Raw genomic sequence first — 19,952 nt, 5'->3', positions numbered from 1 at the left:
ATCCAGGGAACAACCGGAGAAACACGTGATAACACTGTAGTCCAGCATCACTTGAGAATTCCTCAGACATCAAAACATGTTGTCTCTATGCATTAAAGCCTCGGGGTTTTAAGGGAGATGATGTCATAACAAATAATTATACCTATAGATTTCTCATCTGAAGATTTAACGTAGAAGAAAGATGATGGCATGCATGTTTATGTTGGAGTCTGGTGTTAATGTAGTTTGTGTCCGGCCTTTGAAGATGTCAGGAGTCTTAAACATGCAGTATCTGCATCTTCAGAGTTCACAAATAAGCTCATTTTTGTTCTATTTCCTAAACTTCCTAAATTCATTTTTAGTTCAGCTATGAATATAGATTATGGTATCATTTTTTCAATCCCATGTTGTTTTAAACACTTATGCCTTTCTATCTATAAAACCGTGCTCTCGGATTAATAAACTGTACCCACGAGTATCCAATCCGTGCTCTCGGTTTTATAAACTGAGGGAACGAATTACAAAACTGTGGCCACGGATTTGTGGGTCTTGTTTTTTTTTCTCCGACGGGTGACCAGACGGGCTCCATTATATCTTCGTTTTTGTGAGAACTATCCCTTTAAAATTTAAATGAATGTAACCGTTTCTTTTTTTCATTGTTGCTCGTTTATTTCAATATGAATATTCTAACTGTGCACAATTTCAAACACATCTTTGATGGATAAGAGAGTTAAACAACGTACATCTACAATCAGAATTTCATTTACAAGCTTTTTTAACGAAAGTTTGAAGAACTTTCTTGGAAAAAACTTTTGTAGACAAATTGCATCAAACTTGACATAACAGTGATATTTATGACTCTCCTGCATGTGCCGTGGCTTAATGACAGGCTTATCTTTATTGTGCTATAGTATTATATGATTTTGTGTTTGCATAACCGTCTCTTTGAGGTATATGGTTTTGCCCTGGCTTGTATTTTGAAATGCGTCCTGTGTGTGTGCTTTCCATCACTTTTCCTTTCTTTGCCCACTGAAATCGTTCTGGGTTTCTTTGGCGTGGTGGGCTTTTAGTCACGTTCAGTATATAAACTCGTCTCCCGAGCAATTTTCTTACCTTAAGAGCACATGAAGGCTAAGTATTATCACCTGTTGGTTTCTGTCAGGACTGGAATTGTATCAGATTGTCTGAAAGAGCATAAATCACAATTTAATCCAATCTGAAACTGCAGCTAAACGCTGAGCAGCTCTATGACGTACATGGCAAAAGTAACATCCATATCAAAACGCTCTTTGCACGGAAGCGAAAGCAGATTAAAGACTTTTCTCTTTCACTCCCATTCAAGTAATGAGCGCCTAGTGTTAACACCCACCTTTCCCCTTCCACAATTAACCTTTTATATCCTATTTTCTTTCGAAAAGACACGTGGGAGATCAAACCTGTTATGCATTTTTGGTGAGGAAAGGCCAAGAACTGATACGTTACAAACCGTTGTAATTCATCTCTTGCTCTGCGTACATCAAAGAAGACAGCAAAGCCCAGATGTTGTTTGTGAGGTATTTTGCGGGGATGCCACGTGTGCCGGTACCGCCGAGTTGATGTTTAATGGACCTGGTAAAACTTTCAGCTCTTGGATGCTTTGAGTTTCTCCTTTGCTGGATGTGGAGGTTTTTTTCTTTATTGAAATGTTTAGTTTAGGACAGATATATAGCAAACATTGTGGGAAGATAAAATAATAAATTAATTCAGTACACTTTCCTATATCCCCCCCAAATAAACAACAACAAAGAAATCTTAGCTTCGTATACTGTGATACCAGTTTTACTGCACCTATGCATTGTTGTTCTTTTGTTGCACAAATTGCTTCTATTGTTTTCGCCTACTTTGTACGTGACTTTGGATAAAAGCATCTGCTAAATGACTAAAAGTAATAGATCAGTGTTTATTAATATTTATTAATATTTTTCTACATGACGGCTTAGCGTTTACCATAGAAGCGTGTATTTTAGTCAAATTGTATGCTCTCTTTATTTATCTGCCATTTATTTATCTTAATTTAGTCAAATGTACAAATCTTGATGTTTCTGTTTGGATGCAAGAGTCAGTATGAATGTTTTGCACAGTCTGTTAGACATCATTTTTGGGCATCCCTTTGTTTTTTAGACTAGATGCCAGATCTGTTATGAAAATGTGATGTCAAGCTTTTCTCCACCAACATCTGTTTGAAAACATAAACGCTTTTAAGTTGAGTTTTTTTGTTGTGAATTTGACCTTCAAGTTTGTTATGTGTCAGGATGAATCATTAAGACATTTCTTTGTTCGGTTTCTGGAAAATGACGCTGCTCCAGGACAGGAGTTTTCCAATCAGACGGCGACCCACCACTTATCACTGCATAAGAAGAGTCTGAGTGCCTTCGGTTTTTTTATTCTGGACTACATTGCAATTAAAATTTGACAGTTTTGGTTTTGTAAAGCAATGCGAGTAATTCCTCTCTAAACTCTTTTGGGATCCTTATAAATGGCAGAGCCTTGATGTTTTAACACAATAATGGGAATCAGAGAGGGTTTTTGGTCGAAGCCCATCAAAGTTTATAAGAGGGCAGCCAGGCGCTGTTGTGTGATCATGTCAACCCAGGTCTTTCCTGCTAAAAGATGAGATTGAGGCATGGAGATGGAACACGATGAAAGAACATAAATTCAGCCAGGTACCTGCTCTTCTTGTTCTTTTTGATAAAGAGGAGGGGATATATTGATAGGTATTTCCGATTTTTTTAATTAAGCTTACTGTTATGTTCATGTCATGATTTGTCAAGACATTTAACATTTGTTATTGTGGCTTATGAAAAGGGTTTTGCTTGTAACCATTTTGCTATGGAGAACTGGCCTAAAGCAATGCCAGAGCATTACACTATCAAAAATGAAGAAGATATGCCAGGTACTTTAACATTTGTATGAAGAATGGGAAAATAAACTGATAACTGTAAACAATATAAGCGTGTTTTACACATTTGGGAGATGCTTTTATCCTTGCGTTTAAACCCAAAAACTTTGAGTTGCTAGCGCAATGGTCTGTCTACCTGTTGAGCTAAGACATTTTCATTTTGCATTAAAAACACCACCTTCTTTATCTTTTATAGAATAGTTAAAATTTTGTAAAAAAGTTTGTCCTAATTTATCATGTTTAATAAAAACACCCTTGTCAGATTATTGGTGCGTCATTACAAAGATCAATAACAAAGATTTAAAATACATTAAAACTAATAAAAACTAATTCAGTTTAGTTACATGTTTTTTTTGGGGGGGGGGCGGGCTAAGATGAAACTTAAGGTTCAGTTGAAACTGTTGAAGAGTTACAGTTTTAGTTACAGAAATTTGTCCTATAGCTTTAGTTTTGTGTGTTGGTTTCAAACTCATACTTCAAAATCTTCATAAAATTGGCTCTTTACTTTGAAAGAATATTTAATATTCATTGCAATCTTAACTATTTTACGAAATAGCTAATTCCTTTAAATTCACTTTTGTGAATTTATACAAAATTGCCACTTTGTAAAACTGTACAACGTTGCCGTAGTTTTGCCGCAGGTTTGCTTGTAACTTACTGTAGATTGAATTTACAATGTTGTTTTAATCATAAACTTACCTAGTTTTTATATTTCCTTTCATAAAACAAACGGCCACTTGGTGTGTAAATGTACGTAATTTAGGAAGTTTTCAATAGTTTTACTAGAAAACAAAACAAAAATGCTTAGGAAGAATGTCATTTTTTGCATTGTTGCTGAGACTGGTCAGTAATGAGACCAGTCTCTTCTTGCTCGTTTTGAATCTCTAAAGTCAACGTGTTTTAATTTTGATTAAAGTAAAGTTTAACTCAAATTGGAAACAGCTCTAGGAAAGTAATATTAAGTAGTAATTAAATCTACAGTAAGTTACAGGCAAACCTGCTGCAAATCTACAGCAAAGTTTACAGTGTGTACGCCAGGGTGCCGCAGACAATTCTTGTCATGATTCTGACTCATCTTGTCACGTCTTTCTTGATCTTGTGGCAGAATCACGGTAGGATCCCTTGTTTAATGTGGAGAGAGAGATTTTGACCCTTCTGGCGTTCCATACTCTCTCTCCGGTCGTCTCTAAGCCCTGCCCTCTTGTACTTACCAGTGTGCTTTATGCTCGTGTTCTTTGTAGATTATTCCATCAAGTCAAGTCAAGTCTAGTAAGTGTTTAGTTTAGTTAATGTCAGGTGTTGTTTAGTTTACTGTTTAGTGAGTCTACGTCCTGTTTCCTGTTTGGCTATCGCGTTTTCCCTGTGTTATTGTCTATACCCCATCGTGGGTTTTTGTTTTGTTTTCGTGTTTCAATAAATCCCTTGTGTTAACCCCTTCACTACTGCTGCCTGCAATTGGGTTCTTCCTCGTATTACATGACAATTCCGCCCCCCTGACTAAATTGTAGGCTGGGCCATTGGTCTATTCATGATCGCCAATGTTCCGTTTTTGATTCCCCTTTGGTCCATTAGCGGTGGGCCCCCAAAGGTGCACGGGCCCTCAGAATCATCCTCACCTTTCCCCCCTTACAGCATCCATCCCTGTACGTTTCCCATTAGACCAAGTAGCACATTTATATTTTCACATATTATATTTTGTTGAATAACTTTAATGGCAGGTTATTTAACATTTACCAATTTATCAAAATAAAAACATGCAGCAAAACTTAATAGACATCCTACAGCATTTTAATGTATTTTCACCATAAACAGAGCATGTTCGAGCTTGTTGAAATTGGAACAGCGTATATGGGAGAATAAATATGACTTGATTGCTTTACAATGTCACTTTTCATTAGTGTCAGAGCACGTGTTGCTCCTTCACGCTACACCTCTCCACACACAAGCACTGTAAATATTTAATGGTGACAGCAAGCACATAATCACACACACTTTCCCTCCATCTGTGTTTATCCTGGCACTCTGTTCTCAGAGGCCCGTGACCTGGTGTTTCTGAAGAGGATGCCTTCAGGAAGATAGCAGCGTGCCCATACCTTTTAAAAGGTTTTCCTTCCACAGACGGGAGGTTTCGCTTTGGTGTCATGTCTATATGACGCATTCAGACCAGTTTGGCAAACAGTCTGCTCCTCCACTTCTTCAGTCTGCGTACATCAACGGAGCACAACTTCTGTATGGGCTCTTTATTTGGGTTTTAGGATGCTGACACTTGCTGCTTGATGTGGGTCGTGAGTCTCTTGTGAAATCAAACCACTATAGCATCTCCTCTGGTTGAAATATCCAAACCGCAGGATCTCCGTCTCTGGAAGGTTCCAAGCGTTCCAAATGAAAATGAGGGTTGTTTTTTGTAGCGCTGGGTCAAATTCAGAGTCAGGGAAACCCTCACGCGTTCCCTGTTTGTGAAACCGCTCAATGTTCCATTAGGTATTTCCTAAAAAATGGAGCTGTTTTCAGATGCCCTGTATTTTCATTCGTGTCTCCTTGCATATTATTAATCATACTTGATTACAGATACTCATTAAACAAACAAACAGGATGTCTTAAATGTTTTGTTGACAGAAAAACCAGCATGAGACTCGATCAGAGATTCAAATAGTTCTATGAAACTCTGTGTCTGTGTATTAATGATGCAGTTTTCTCCTGACAGAGACCATGTTGAGTTTCGTGGATGATATCATGTCCGGGGCCAAATCGCCATGTGTGATGCTGGGGGACATCCCTGATCCTCTCTCATCCATTCCATTGATCATACGCTGCCTGGAGCCGGACACAACATACATGTAAGTATCCTGCTGCTGTGTGTAATGCATTTAAAAACGAAAGCCACCCAAATGAGTTTATGTACTTTCACTATACTACGTTTTTTGGGCACTTAAATCATGCTTAGAAATGGGAAACAAATTCTTTTTCAGAAATGACTTTACTTTTCAAAGCCATTTTTACTCAGGCTGACAAACGATTAATCGCGATTAATCGTATCCAGAATAAAAGTTTGTGTTTACATAATACATGTTTGTGTACTGTGCATATTATTTATAGTATGTATTATGTATTTATTTTGTATTTATAACCACATACGCATACATGTATTTATTTATATTTACCAATAATTGAAATGATATATAAATATTTATTCTTTTTTATATTTTATATTTTTCTTAAATATATACACGTGTGTGTATGTGTTTATAAATACAAAATGAATATGCACAGCACACAGACATTTATCACGTAAACACATAATTTTATTCTGAATGTGATTAATCGTTTGACAGCCCTAATATTTGCCAAAGGGTGTCAAGACCATTTGTAGTCACACAGGTGTCCCAGTAAAAACACAGGTGTTCTCATGAACCATGGGTTTGACGTGTCCAAATATTATTATTCCAATTTTATAATCATTTAAAACCTTCTTTTTGGTGAAATATGTTGCTTGAAACGCATGTTCATGTAAACCTTTTCTCACATAAATGCAAATAGGTTTTAATTAGCATTTTATGCAGGGATATTCACACAATACATTTGAAAGTGTGTACGAATACTTTGTTAGGCCGCTGATGTAAATTGTTAACATCTCCAACTTCTGTTTCCTCTCCGCTTGCCTCATCACGACAGAGCAAGTTCAGCGAGTTAAAAACATATAGGGGCCGCGTTTTGGCCGGGTGATTTACTTGGACTTTGATCTGACGTTGAGTTGCATGTCTTCGGTCAGATGAGGGATTTTAATATCTGCGTGAGTCTAAGCAATTATATCCAACTTAGACTGTGAAAACCTGAGAACGATTCGTGCCAAATACGTCTGGACATCTTCCTACCTATGTCAATGTTCGAAAATCAGTAGTTGATTTAGAAAGAGCATTTCATTAAATCGCTTGGCAGTTTCTCCAGCAGGTAATCTTGGCAGGGATAATTAGTAAAAATCATTGCTTTTATATAAAACCGGGTGACATCAGCCCAGAGTTTTTTCTTGGCAGCGGGGTTTGTTCATGGTGGTCCCCTGTCTGTTTAGACTCAGTGTTGGATATTATGTGTCGTATTATATCCGTTTCTCAGGATTTTGTGCCACAGGGAAGAACATGGTCTGCTTGGTGTGTATATCCGAGTTTTATATCCTACCGCTGTCATATGCAGGCATTGACATAATAATCTCAAAGTTAACCTTTATTAAGGTTCCGTGTGCATTTTATTTCACTTTTCTTTTTTGTTATTGAAAGTCTGAACACTGTTACACTGCAGGTGTCAGTTGTGTACGTTGTCTACCACTAGATGGCGATGTAATTCAACTCAATCCTAACCCGCCTCTTCTAGCATGCGCACATGTCATTTTAAAGTAATGGCATCTGTCTCTTTGGATCAGTTTCATTGAGGGTGGGAGCGTGTGGGTACGCCACCACAGATGGATGCTATTGTTCAGGTTGTGCCTGCACTTACGGGATCCTCAAATCAAAGCCATGACCTGAAGGTTAGACTAGTGCTTGTGTAACGCTAGTGATGAAGTCATGCATTTGAACTTTAATGGAGGTATATGCTGTTATATGATTACATAATTCCAACACTGAAACAATTTATTGACTTTGAACTTCAAAAGGACCTCTAAAAAGGGTTATGGCTCGTCATATCGGAGATTTATGTGAAAACGTTATTGGAAATAAAACTCTGACCTGATTTATTTGATTTTATAATGAAATGTTGTCGTGTGGCACATGCCTCTTAAAAGTACAGTTTTTTTCTCTTTTATTGGCCAAGAGGTGAGCAAACATGGATATGTTGAGCTGTGGTGCTAATATGGAGGATTTAGGTTTGAATCTGACCTGTATGATATTTGTCACTTGCAATGACAGGTTTCGACTGTGGGCGGTGGACAACACGGGCCGACGTTCCAGTCCCAGTGAGGTCACCATCAAAACTCCCTGTCCCGCTGTGGATGATGTCAAGGCACAAGGTAGACGACTGCACTCAGATCGTGGAATAAATATCTTCTGCTAGGAAAATATTCAGGAGATCGTAAGTCACCTGATTTGGATGAATGTTCCTTGTGGTGATACTTTCAGAAATAGCAGACAAGATTTATAATCTGTTCAACGGTTACACCAGTGGGAAGGAACAGCAGACGGCATACAACACGCTGATGGATCTGGGCTCACCGACGCTACACAGAGTACTTTACCACTACAACCAGCGCTACGAGAGCTTTGGAGAGTTCACTTGGCGCTGTGAAGATGAACTGGGGCCCAGGTTTGTGAACTGATCCTTAATTTATCCAAAATTGGATATCACAGGTATCAAAGGCCCTTGTGCACTCACGCATGCATGCAGAGGGATTCAAGAGAGGCCAGAGGCCATCCACACGGAGACGCGCTTAGCTGTATACGTAAAGATTTTGTATCGTATCGGCGTTTCGTCCACACGGATCCATCGTTTTGAGAGCCTGAAACCGCTATTTTTTTAAACCGGGTCCCAGAGTGGATGAATCTGAAAACGGCACCCTTGCGTTTTCCGGTGTACAGCCGATCCATATATTTTTTGAAACGATGATGTCATCACCCCAGTGCGCAAAGTTTATGCGCATGCTGAAAAATAATCTTCTATGTTTTTAGTGTATCTCTGTGGCTGAATTAAGGCGCCACGTACTGATTTGGCGTGTGTACTACATCGTTTTGAGTCGGTTTAGCAGTTTCGTGTGTGCGCAGATAGATGACGCCGTGAAAAGGAAAAAAAAGAGATCGGATAGGGAAAGCAATGGCTTCGTGTGGGTGGCCTTATGCACTTTTCATGGATACACTGTAAAAAAACTGTAATTTTACAGAATTTTACTGTTCTTTTTTTACCGTTTTTTTTACGTATAATCTTTATATCTATAATCTTTTTTTACATTTGTGTAGTTGTATTTTATATATATATTTAATCCAAGGTTAAACTTTGAAAATGTTCCTTGAAATCAAATAAAACATTGACCTAAACATTTTGGGGGAAAATGAACTAAACGAAGAAGAGAAATGTTGCCTCGAAAATAAACTGAAATAAGTTTAAAGCACTAAAATTGTAATAATAAACAAAAACTAATGTAAAACTAAAATAAAAAATAATATTATATAGCAACATAAAAAAATAAACAAATAAAAAGTATATACCAAAATTGCTAAAACTTTAACTAAAATTAACATAAAAACTAAAGATGTAAAAATAAAAGCTAATGTTAAATATTAATAAAACTAAATAAAAAATGTAATCTGTATTTTTACATTCTTCTGTCAGTGTTAAGGTCTTTGCACATACAGTCTGAAATTTTCGTATGCGTTTTTTCGTATTTGGCTCTCGTTTGTACGGTGTCTCTGAATTGTTAAAAAAGGCCACTCAAAATGCTTGACGGATGCGAAAAACGCAGAAAATCGAACCCGGTCCGAATTTTTTTATGACGGACGAAAATATCGGAGGCAGTGTGTAAATGTGATTGACACAACGTGAGGTCGTATTTATTTTTTAACGTGCGGAAATTTCGGACTCAATGTGTAATGGGCTTTAGTGTTATTATACAAAGTCAAAGTCTGCTTTATTGTCAATTCTGCCACATGTACAGCACATACATATAGAGAATTGAAATTGCGTTACTCGCAGACCCTTGGTGCATACGATGTAAAATAAATTTAATTTCTCGCGCCAAAGCTGTCAGAATTTTTTTTACAGTGTTTTACGGTAAAATAATGTCAAAACCGTCAAATTACAGATAGACTGCAAATTTACAAGAAAAACAATATTTAAAATGAATATATATTTATATACATATATAATATATATATATTTACATATATTTATAATAATTTAAAACTGAAATTATTAAATGTTCATTCATATTTATTATGTATTAAATATTGAATATTTCATTTTTATTTAAGCTATAGTTCAACCAAAAAAGATGAAAATTCTTTCAGCACTTATTCACCCTCAAGTCATTTCAAACCCCTATCATTTTATTTGTTCGGCAGAACACAAAAGAAGATATTTTGAAGAATGTTGGTAACCAAACCACTCTGACCCCCATTGACTTACATTATATCGACTAAAACACCACAGAGACATTTCTCAAAATATCTTCTTTTGTATTCCACAGAAGAAAGAGTCATGTACAGGTTTTGAACAAAATGCTGATGAATAAATGATGACAAATTTTCTTGGTGGGGGGGAGTGAACTATCCCTTTAATAGGGGTAAGCACGTTTGTTAAGCAGGTAGCTGTAGTGAAAATCTTATTCTGATTTCTTCTCAGAATTGTTTACTTTTGTTCTTTTTGTGATATATGTTCCTGATATCATTTCACCTATTTGCCTTTGTCCCTCTTACATAGGTGGGTGTCATGGGGCCATGACAGCGTCATGATGTATGTTTTGTGCTCCCTCTCCTTTTACTAATATAGTAAACACATATTATTCTAATATGGAGAATGACACCAGACACGTGATCGAGGGGTATTTGTGCAAACTAGATTTCAATTGAACATAATCAAACTGATTACGGTACATTTAAACCAGACCGCTATGGCATCACGTTGGCCACAGAGCAGGGTGGTAATCTTTCACGCGCCCTCCAAAACAAACCAAAGACAAATAAGGTCTGGATGTTCCAATTGCACTTAATCTAAACACAGCCATGTGTTTGATATAAAACCTGAACACTTCTTCGCTGATGAAGTAGAGGCAGGTGAGTTTAATTACGGCCATTTGGACAACCGTAGACCTGAGGCCTTAGTTCAAATGAAAAGGTTGTATTTAATCGTCTTTAAAGTTTTCACTCGAGGTGCACCATGGAAACGCCCGTATCAGACAGTATCCCACCCAGTGCGTCTTGCTGAGAGGGGATCGCTCAAAACGTTTACCAGAACTTGGTAGCTAAATGAAAATTTTCGGTTTCCATATGGAAGTGCTTTATGTAAAGCGTCATTGATACATTAAATATGTAAAGTTATGCCATTTGTTGTGATATTGGACGTCAGTGGGAAACATTGCATGTTTCAGAACTATTGAGTGTCAATGGAGGCATAAATTACTCCCAGATCATCTGAGCACACAGTTATCTCCTAAGATAAATATACTGGAAACTCAAAAACAACTTGTTTTACAATTATACAACAGTTATGTATTTACTTCTAATCTGATTGGCTTGAAACTGTTTTCATTGGCGTAGCAAACAAAAACAAAATTAACTTGTAATTTGTGACATATCAAACTCTACATTTGTTGCATACAGTATTTCCTCTACATTTACAGTGTTTCAACGTTGCACACTGACGTCTTTGGTTTGGGGTATTGACTTGTATGCCCTTGTGATTGACTTGTTTGTGTAAAATATTGTGTAAGATTTTAAGACTCGAAGATAAGAGCTAAAAGCAAGCCGTTCCAGTGGAGGTCTGGAGAGATGGGCCATTATCTCCCCAGCATCAGTCTTCCAAACAACTCATTTGCGTCATTCCCCATCTTCTAGCGTCCAGGCAACATTTTGAAAGGCATATCATAAAATGGAAATGTAAACAAGGAGAATTTGTTTGAGTGCTTCATCCCCCAAAACAGCGATGGTTTGACGTTAGTCAGTTCACTGGGGTTTCCCTAGCACACTCTGCACCATTTAAATGCAATTTTCAAGATAATTGACACCAAACTGGCCCCACTTATGATGCCGGGTTGGAAAAATGAATTAACAATAAAAACAAATTCCACTTGTTTTCTTTCTTTTCTCGAGATATCTCACGCAAACCGTCCACTGACTCACGGTTAATCGGTGGGCCAGTTGGTTGGACTGACTCATGCTGTAAACGGTGGAATCTAGTTGTGTGTTGGGTCAAAGGTCTTTGTTTTTGTCTGTAATCTTTCCTAGGCTTCCAATGGGCTGTACAATTATTACTGCAAACTATATGTTAGTAGCGATAAAGCGTCTTGAATGAGTGTTATGGAAGAGGGCGGCGAGGTGGGCCGACGTGTCCTGAGTTACTGTGGAATTTAGAGATTACAAAGGGAGAGACTGGCAGGGCCTGAAAGATTAAAAACGTACCTTGGAAATACAAGGCCATTTTCCACTTCCATACATGTTGGGATTTATGGTGACAGCCGTTGCTATTTGGAGACCGAAATGGACTTTCTTTACAAATGAAAGGATAACAAACCGCATGGTTTTGTTTTAAGCAAAAAACATCCAAATTCCGACAACCACTGAAATGTAAGATATTACAAACAAAAATACATTCATAAGATACTATAACCAGTGACTTCAGACCTTCAGATTTGATTGTACTTGTATTATTTGGTTTCGCATGCAACTTTTGTATTTGAGCGTCACATGAAACCTCAGTCAAAACAATCTTAACAAGACACCGTACAATCGGTTTGATCTTTAAAAGCCACATTTTAAATGTAAACGCACTATCTTCGTCCTTAAAAATGCACTTAGCTAACCAGAAACCATGGTTGGTCCACAAAGGTTTGGTTTTCAGTATTTATGCGGATGAATGTTGAGCTTCTGGTTTGGCAAGGCTTCGACGTGAAGCTATGTCTTAGGAATGAGGCGCACTTTCCACGCTTTTAGCATCGCGTTTCAGCTTCTTGTCTCTCGCTTGAGGTTCATCGCATTCTCACATACTCAATAAATGCCCACTTAGGTCACAGCAGCTTGAAGAACTCACGGGTACATCACTTTTACAACCGTTCACCTAATCTGTCTGTCTAACCTCAAAGGGTTTTTTTTTTGTTTTGTTTTGACGGGGAAATTTTATTCAGGCTATGCCGTAACAGTTTGATATAAAAGTGCCACGGGTTTGATTTATGATCGATCTCCCCAGTCCAGGTTTTGAAGAGCATCATTTAAGGGTGCAGACAGACGACCTGCACTTTCAACTGAATATGGCCATCGACTGCATTTTCTGTTTATTATATCGGGGTCTACCATCAATCTTTCAGTCTCGTTTTCAGAGGAGGTGGGCATGCTTAGAATGGAACGCTCAATATTTAAACCACCAAAAGAAGAAAAAATTAAAGATTGTTGCAAAACAGCAACAGTATACCATGCAGTCGATACCAAGATGTGGGCCGGTGTACTCTAATACAGTACTAACCAAATATTTTCATTGTGTTTCTCCACTGCAGAAAAGCAGGCTTGATCCTGTCCCAGCTGGATGAACTCAGCGGCTGGTGCCGGGGTCTTCTCCAAGAACCCAAAATTGGCCTGCGCAGGGCATCCCTCAAATATCTGTCTTGTCGGTATACAGACACCAAGGCATTCGGGCTCAACTGGCTGAACCTTGGCCAAGATTTACGCAAGGCCTGTGAGGATCAGACGCTCTCTGTTATGTACAATGATTACGGGGAAGCCAAGGAACTCTAAATGAGATGAACACCAAGAGGACTTGCGAGGGATCAGCGGGGGTCGCCCCCAAACACACTCCTTCTGTTTTAGTCTATAGGGTATCGCTCTCTATAGATTGCCCCATCAGTGAATGATCGGCCATGCAGTCAAGAAATTATTTGTGAAATGCTTGTTGAGATGGCGTTGGGTTTGCATATAAAAATGTACAGTGTACAGTGAAGGGAAAGTCATTTAAAGCGACAGTTAGGACTAGTGGTGTATTGTGTCAGTTAGTGCGTACACCAGCTTGTATACAGGTAAGACTTTTTTCACAAAGACTAAAACTATATCTTCTTGTGCTGATAATGTATGTCTCTCTGTAGTGCTTATAGATACAGAAACTGTTAAAGAGATGTAGCTACTGTAAATGTTTATTAATATGACAGTTCCTTAATGTGCTGAATGTAGTATTCAAAGTAAGGAGGAAAATAGTTGGAGAAGCGTTACAATAAGGTTGTATTTGTTAACATTAGTAAATGAATTAGCTAACTTGAACTAACAATGTGCAATGTACTGTAGTTCTTCAGCATTTACAGTATTAATCTTTGTTAACCCTCTGGGTTACAGTGTTTTGACCCTATCAGAAGTTTCGACATGCTCTGTGCTTTTTTTAGTCGTTTTTAAACACATTAAAGTTAATGCCAATACACTTGTTCATGTTTGTACATTGTGCATTAACGAATCTAATTACACTTTGGTTTTAGTAAGGCATTAGAAAATTCTGAAATTAACATGAACTAACAATCAGCAACACTTCTACACAATTTATTAAAGTCCCAGTGAAATAAAAAACCATAATGCCTATATTTTCATGAAATATTGCAGTGTTCATTCTAAATAGTTTATAAATGTGGGTCATTCTCTTTTTAAAGTACTTCCTTCCTGTAATGACTATCCATCTTAGATGACATATGTTAAACGGCTTGGGTGGAGCATCCGTTAACTCCTCCCCCTCAACTGTCAGTCTGCTGCCACTTTATTTCAAAATGCGATGGCTGTTTTTATTCATCCAATGAAATCGCAGAGAAAGACAAAAGCAACGCCCACTATGTTTCTCATTTAAAATTCCTTTTCACTCGGAAATGCGTCAAAATGCGCAACTTCAGGTTAACGGGGACAATATCAACAAATACAACCTTAGTGTAAAGTGTTACCGAATTGTTTTTAAACCAGTGTTACGAAAATGATCATTTTAGTAAGTTGTGTACATTTTACCATGTCTTGCTTCTTTTCATATTCTGAAATAAAATTGGCCAAATGAATTAGAAATGGTTTTGAACACGCATGACTGGTTTATGATATTTTTGTGATTTGAAATCTAACTTCATGAGAATCTCCAATAATAATAAAAACATACATTTACACTGTATACTTTATTGATAATATGTATAAACTACACTTTTACAGACAGAAGAGCATACAAAAATAGTATATTTCAATAACAATCACTGGAGAGGAATCTTTATAAAACAATGCACACGTGTCGCATGTACATGTAATAATGTAATGACGGGAGGGAGGGGGGGGGTTGAGGGGGTAACAGATGAGCTTTGGCTCAGAGATCCCACCTGAATATGAACTACGGAAAAAAGGAGGGTTGTCATTCAGATTAGGGAGGTTTGCTGAAGGAAATGACAAATAATGTGTTCATACAACTGTATTGACAGATCAAAGACATTGATATATGTGAAAACATTAAAATAACGTGGCACACAACAAGCAAGAGCTATTTGTTTAATATGTGTATAAAATGTTCATAAAAAACGAGCTACATGTGAAACAAACAGACTTGTGTTCTATGATGTGGGGTAAAATATTGCTATATCTACACCTACGCTCTATGTTAGAGATTTGAAACATACATGAGGTGTGTTATTGAATAGATTAGTGTTGAATAGGATTGTTCTTCTGCAGTTGTGTGGTTTGAGTTACTGCTCTTGATCACAGCTCCTCTGTTCATGTGAAGGGAGAGAAACTCGGGTTGTTGTTTGACGTTTTTCTTCTCGAGCCAGTTACTAGAGCTGTCTGCTCGCTATCATTCACAGCACTTCTGGCTCCTTCTTCTTGGCCGTGCCCCTGTTCTCCTCGGCTTCGGGGTCACGGCAGGTGCACTCGTCGTGATCGCAATCTACCCCGAACTGAATGACCTGTCAATCAATCAGACGCGCAGCTTTACAAACGACATCCAAAAACGTATTCCCCTGCAAACATCTGATACGGTATGTGGGAACCACACGCAGTCTTTGAACAAGAGATCAAAGTGTGGTTTGGATAATTCTGCTAGAAAATACTTTGAGGCATTGCAGTAGATCAAAATAATGAGCGTTACCCATTTCCAGATGTTCGATACGTATCGACCGTTGACCAAATTATTCAGCCAATATAGAATAGAATAGTACTCTATTGATTTAAAAGAAATAAATACATATCATAAATATTAGTTAATCAGATATATACTGTACATACGTACAACTATTGTAGTGTAATATTTACAGTATATACTATTAATGAATAATATTTTTGACAATTATTTTATTTACATACAAACTTGACCCTTTTTTAAACTATGAAGCAATGCGTATTAGTTTGTTCACACGTAAAGGGTTTCAATGTTTGAAAGATCGATGAGAGCGGGACAGCGGTCCTTTAGCGGATATCATCGCCTGACTGTGAGCAGATGAACACATGTTAAGAATCAACAGGAGGAGATTCTTGTCCAGGATTCATGCCATCACCACAGGTTGCAAAATAAACTCAAATTCCCAGCTAAGCGGTCTACAGCAGGAAAAGTAAACATGAAATGCAGAAACAGGCCTAAGCTCAGCTTTTACCTGATGTTTATGGGATGTAATTGTCTCATTGATGTACATTCATGCACATTTATGCGCAGTGCATTTCTTTTGAAGACAAGAAATGTGAGATGGCGCAATGCAATTTATTAACACATCTGAAAAATGTACCCAATTTGACGTCTTTATGTTTTTTGCCATGACAATGTCATCCTTGAAATTCAAAGCCTGGATATTTGCCTTTGCACGGCCCACGGAGAATACAGGAAAACAAAGTAGGCTTTAATGCTCTCTCGTCTGTAAGTCGCTTTGGATAGTCCTGTGCATGTTGTAGGTACAGTATTTAGTAAAAAGACAGCCACAGGAGAAGAAACTTTATTGTCCAACCTTGGCTGTCATCGTCCTCTATGGCATTAATCCTAGACGCTGTTAAACCAGACTGCCCCACCAACACACTCCCTCTGCAGCTGAGGACTTTTCCACGGCCTGCGTAAACAGGAGCGTGCCAGTTCCGCTGGACCCACGGTGGCAGGATGCCGTCCCTCACGGTTTATTTCACTTTCTCAGTCTCCGCTTGTTAAAAAAAACACTGTTTCACAGTTTCCCGTGACCGCTGACACCTGGCCCTCTGCTAATAAAAGCTGTAGCAGCCAGTCATGTAATTCTGACAGACACTTCCCCCGACCGTACACCACCCGCACGACTAATGATGCATTCATAAGAAATCAAACTTTATTCAACTGTGTTTTGCACAACAAACATTGTTATGGACGGCTTTATGTCTTAATGCCTCCAGTGAACAAGCATAAAGCAGCATGAAGGATGAATGGAGAAGAGAAGCCTTTCAGATGAGATCTAGGATTTGATCTACCTTTCTAGAGGAGAGAGTGGATGGACAGCAGTCTCCTCCATCGTACTGGCAGTACGCTCTGTTGTTAATGGTGTCACACCAACCATCTCCCTCAAATGGCTGTAAAAACAAATCAAAGCAAAGAATTCTGTTATTGGCTGAAATAGTTTATCTTGTATGTACAAACAGTTTTCTTGTAGTTGGCAATGTGCTCATGTGATGTTTGAGTAGTTGTGAATTGTGGTGCTCACTAGTAATATCAGGATATTAAATGAGATAAATGTTGTGTAATGCTGTTTTCTGAGCACTTGATCATTTCAAAACACAATTTTGTTATTATGTTACTATTAAAAGAGCTTTCATAATAGTTTTAGGTTTTCAATAGCTTCAAAGACACGCAGGTGCTCACCCATAAGAATAACTTACAATCCTTTATTTTAATATTTTTGTCTCAATTATTTCTCCTAGACATCAATGAAGTTTAACAAAGAGCAAATGGAAACTGTTTTCTTAGCGTACTGTAAGTCCACTGTGTCCTGATAAAATCTCAGAAATGTCTCCATTAGTATTTCAGAAGAGATCTCAACAACTGAGATCAGAAACTGAGCTCAGATTTGTCAAGTCGGCAATCTAGAGTTAATACTATTAAATATTGCAATATGAAATATTTCTCATCAAATTGACCCAAATCCAGATTATTTCATCTTTACAAACATAAATTTTACAACGCCATGTTTTATTTATTTATTTGTATTTTGCCAATTTGTTTCTATTATTATTTCCCTAATGCAATTTTAGGAGAAACGTAGAGATTGTTTTATACTTAAAAGAAACAAAAATGGTAATACAGTACCAGCAGATGTCGTGAGATAACCTGTGAGCGATAACATTTTCTTTTTGGTGCATACATCCTGTAATCATTCTGACAAATATGAGGAACTTAAATACTAAATCGCTTATTTTATTATATATACAAACAATCAATGGACTGGACCTGAAATGTCTGTGGTATGCTTCATTTTTTTACGGGTATGAACGCACAGCTTTGCAAAGTATACGTCCTTCGACTCATACATACATACACATGGGTTTTGACACATTCTAGAAACTGGAAACATCATTTGTTTTGGAATTGCAGTTATACAATGACATTTTGGTGCGATGTTCTTGATTTTATCAAATGCCATGTGAACCCCAATTTTGAATTTATGTTTAATTTTTTTTGTTTTTTATAATTGTGAAAAAGATGAAAATTATTTTATTAACCTTATTTTTTCTAGCTAAGTATCATATCCACAAATGTAACTTTTCGAAAAGCAAACCGTGTACTTTGAAAATGTACTTTGAATCTATTGAATACTCTACAAACTCTAAAGCAATAAGGACAATGGATTTAAGGACTTGGCACTCAAACTGGACTGAAAGACCCTGGCTTGTATTTGTTGTATTTATTGTTTTATGATTTGTAAACTGATGACAATGATGTATTGTTATGTTCTAAGCAATGAATTAAAAAAAATCTGCACGCTGTTAGCGCTTCGCAACCGGCTTTTCTCGTTGCTGTTTCACATATGATTGATCTACTGACATTAGACTCTGGCTTTTTGTTCCTGGTTGTACATGTTATAGAATATGTATTGTATATGTATGTGTTATGCATAATGTACATCATGTTGTATATTGTGTTATTTAATTTTTTTTTTAAAAACGGGGTTTGACCCATGCGCACTACGACATATTGCAATACCTCTCCGGGCCTACAGGGGTCAGGTTTTCTTCTACTACTTGAATCGACGCTCCCAGGGCATGGTTGCCACCTGGTGGTTAAACTAATTACTGCAAGAAATGGAATGTGCACGCACGACCTGCGCGTACTTTGTACGCGAAGTAACAAAATTCCGTCGGTGCGCGTACAGTACGCTGTCCCTCGCGTACGCGTACAAAGGGAACCATACTTCAGCCTTAAACATGTCACTGACTTCTTTTACAAGTTTATACATGTGTTACTTCAATGTAACTTTCCTTCAACATGAGACTAGGGATGTTCCTCAAACCTCAGAGGAATGAAATGCATGAATCCTGCCAAAGAGATTTCTGTTATACTTTCTGGTAGGTAACATCCATTCCGTTCACATAAAAATAAAAAGTGCACTTGTTATTCCAAACAAAACATCCTAACTTGTAACTTCCTCCAGCTTCTTGAATGTCACACTTCTGACATCTGTGTGCATTTGTGATGCCCAGGGGAGCTTAGCTCAACTTTCTGGAGTAGACTGCAATTATCAAATTTAACTTAACATAAACATTTCAAATGCATCATAATGCCTTCCTACAGGATTTCACCTAACCTAAAGGATCGCATGCCAATAACAGGAAAACAACAGCAGTCTGCCATAGACACGTTTGGCTCTGATGTGCATGTGGAGCTGTTTCAAAGTCTGCAGCTTTTACCTGATTCTATATCCATGTGCAAGAGCAGCTGCTGTGAAGATCTCTGCAGCACCCAATCCAAAATGATCTCCCTGCCATGTTTCTACTAGCCAAGTCATAAGCAATATCATTTTCACTCTTTTGTTTCAAGCTGATGCACTTTTCTTTGTTTGTTTATTTTTACCTCAGTGCGTGAGATTTAAATGTAAAATTGATTGAATTTATTAAGATGGCAATTTATTAGCACTTTATACTTTATGTATAACTTGGGAGCTTTGGGTAAAAAGCACAAATGTAATATAAAATGAGTATATAAAGTTAATATTATGTATTGTCCAATTCAGAGTAACAGTTAAACTAAACTAAAATGCATTATTTAAATTATTTTAACTATTTAAACATTTCTGTTAAATGATATGAAATAAATTTAAATAATATCTGAAAAATGGAAACAACGAAATTAGAAATGTTCCCTTAGCAATAATGTTTAAATTGAGGCCCTAAAATTAAATTAAAGCTGAAAT

General features: G+C 37.4%; 2 protein-coding genes across 4 annotated transcripts in view; one reads left to right on the top strand and one right to left on the bottom strand.

The window, feature by feature from the left end:
• Positions 1-14,644, top strand: part of astn1 (astrotactin 1) — a 229,441-nt gene extending 214,797 nt beyond the window's left edge. For all 3 annotated transcript variants that reach the window (XM_057333244.1, XM_057333245.1, XM_057333243.1), the window contains 4 exons: positions 5,622-5,754; positions 7,816-7,916; positions 8,026-8,209; positions 13,101-14,644. In XM_057333244.1, coding sequence (XP_057189227.1) covers positions 5,622-5,754; positions 7,816-7,916; positions 8,026-8,209; positions 13,101-13,338 — 656 coding nt within the window. In that variant the 3' untranslated portion in view covers positions 13,339-14,644. The remainder of the gene's footprint in view (positions 1-5,621; positions 5,755-7,815; positions 7,917-8,025; positions 8,210-13,100) is intronic.
• A 222-nt stretch (positions 14,645-14,866) lies between these two features.
• The window catches only part of pappa2 (pappalysin 2), a 74,650-nt gene continuing 69,564 nt past the window's right edge, over positions 14,867-19,952 (bottom strand). The window contains exons 22-23 of the mRNA XM_057333242.1: positions 17,020-17,118; positions 14,867-15,506 (exon numbers count right to left, since the gene is read on the bottom strand). Coding sequence (XP_057189225.1) covers positions 15,399-15,506; positions 17,020-17,118 — 207 coding nt within the window. The 3' untranslated portion in view covers positions 14,867-15,398. The remainder of the gene's footprint in view (positions 15,507-17,019; positions 17,119-19,952) is intronic.

This window comes from Triplophysa rosa, linkage group LG5, assembly GCF_024868665.1.
Source record: "Triplophysa rosa linkage group LG5, Trosa_1v2, whole genome shotgun sequence".
Taxonomy (NCBI): domain Eukaryota; kingdom Metazoa; phylum Chordata; class Actinopteri; order Cypriniformes; family Nemacheilidae; genus Triplophysa; species Triplophysa rosa.
Note: the sequence above shows the minus strand (reverse complement) of the source record. Positions and strands in the feature narration are given on the sequence as shown.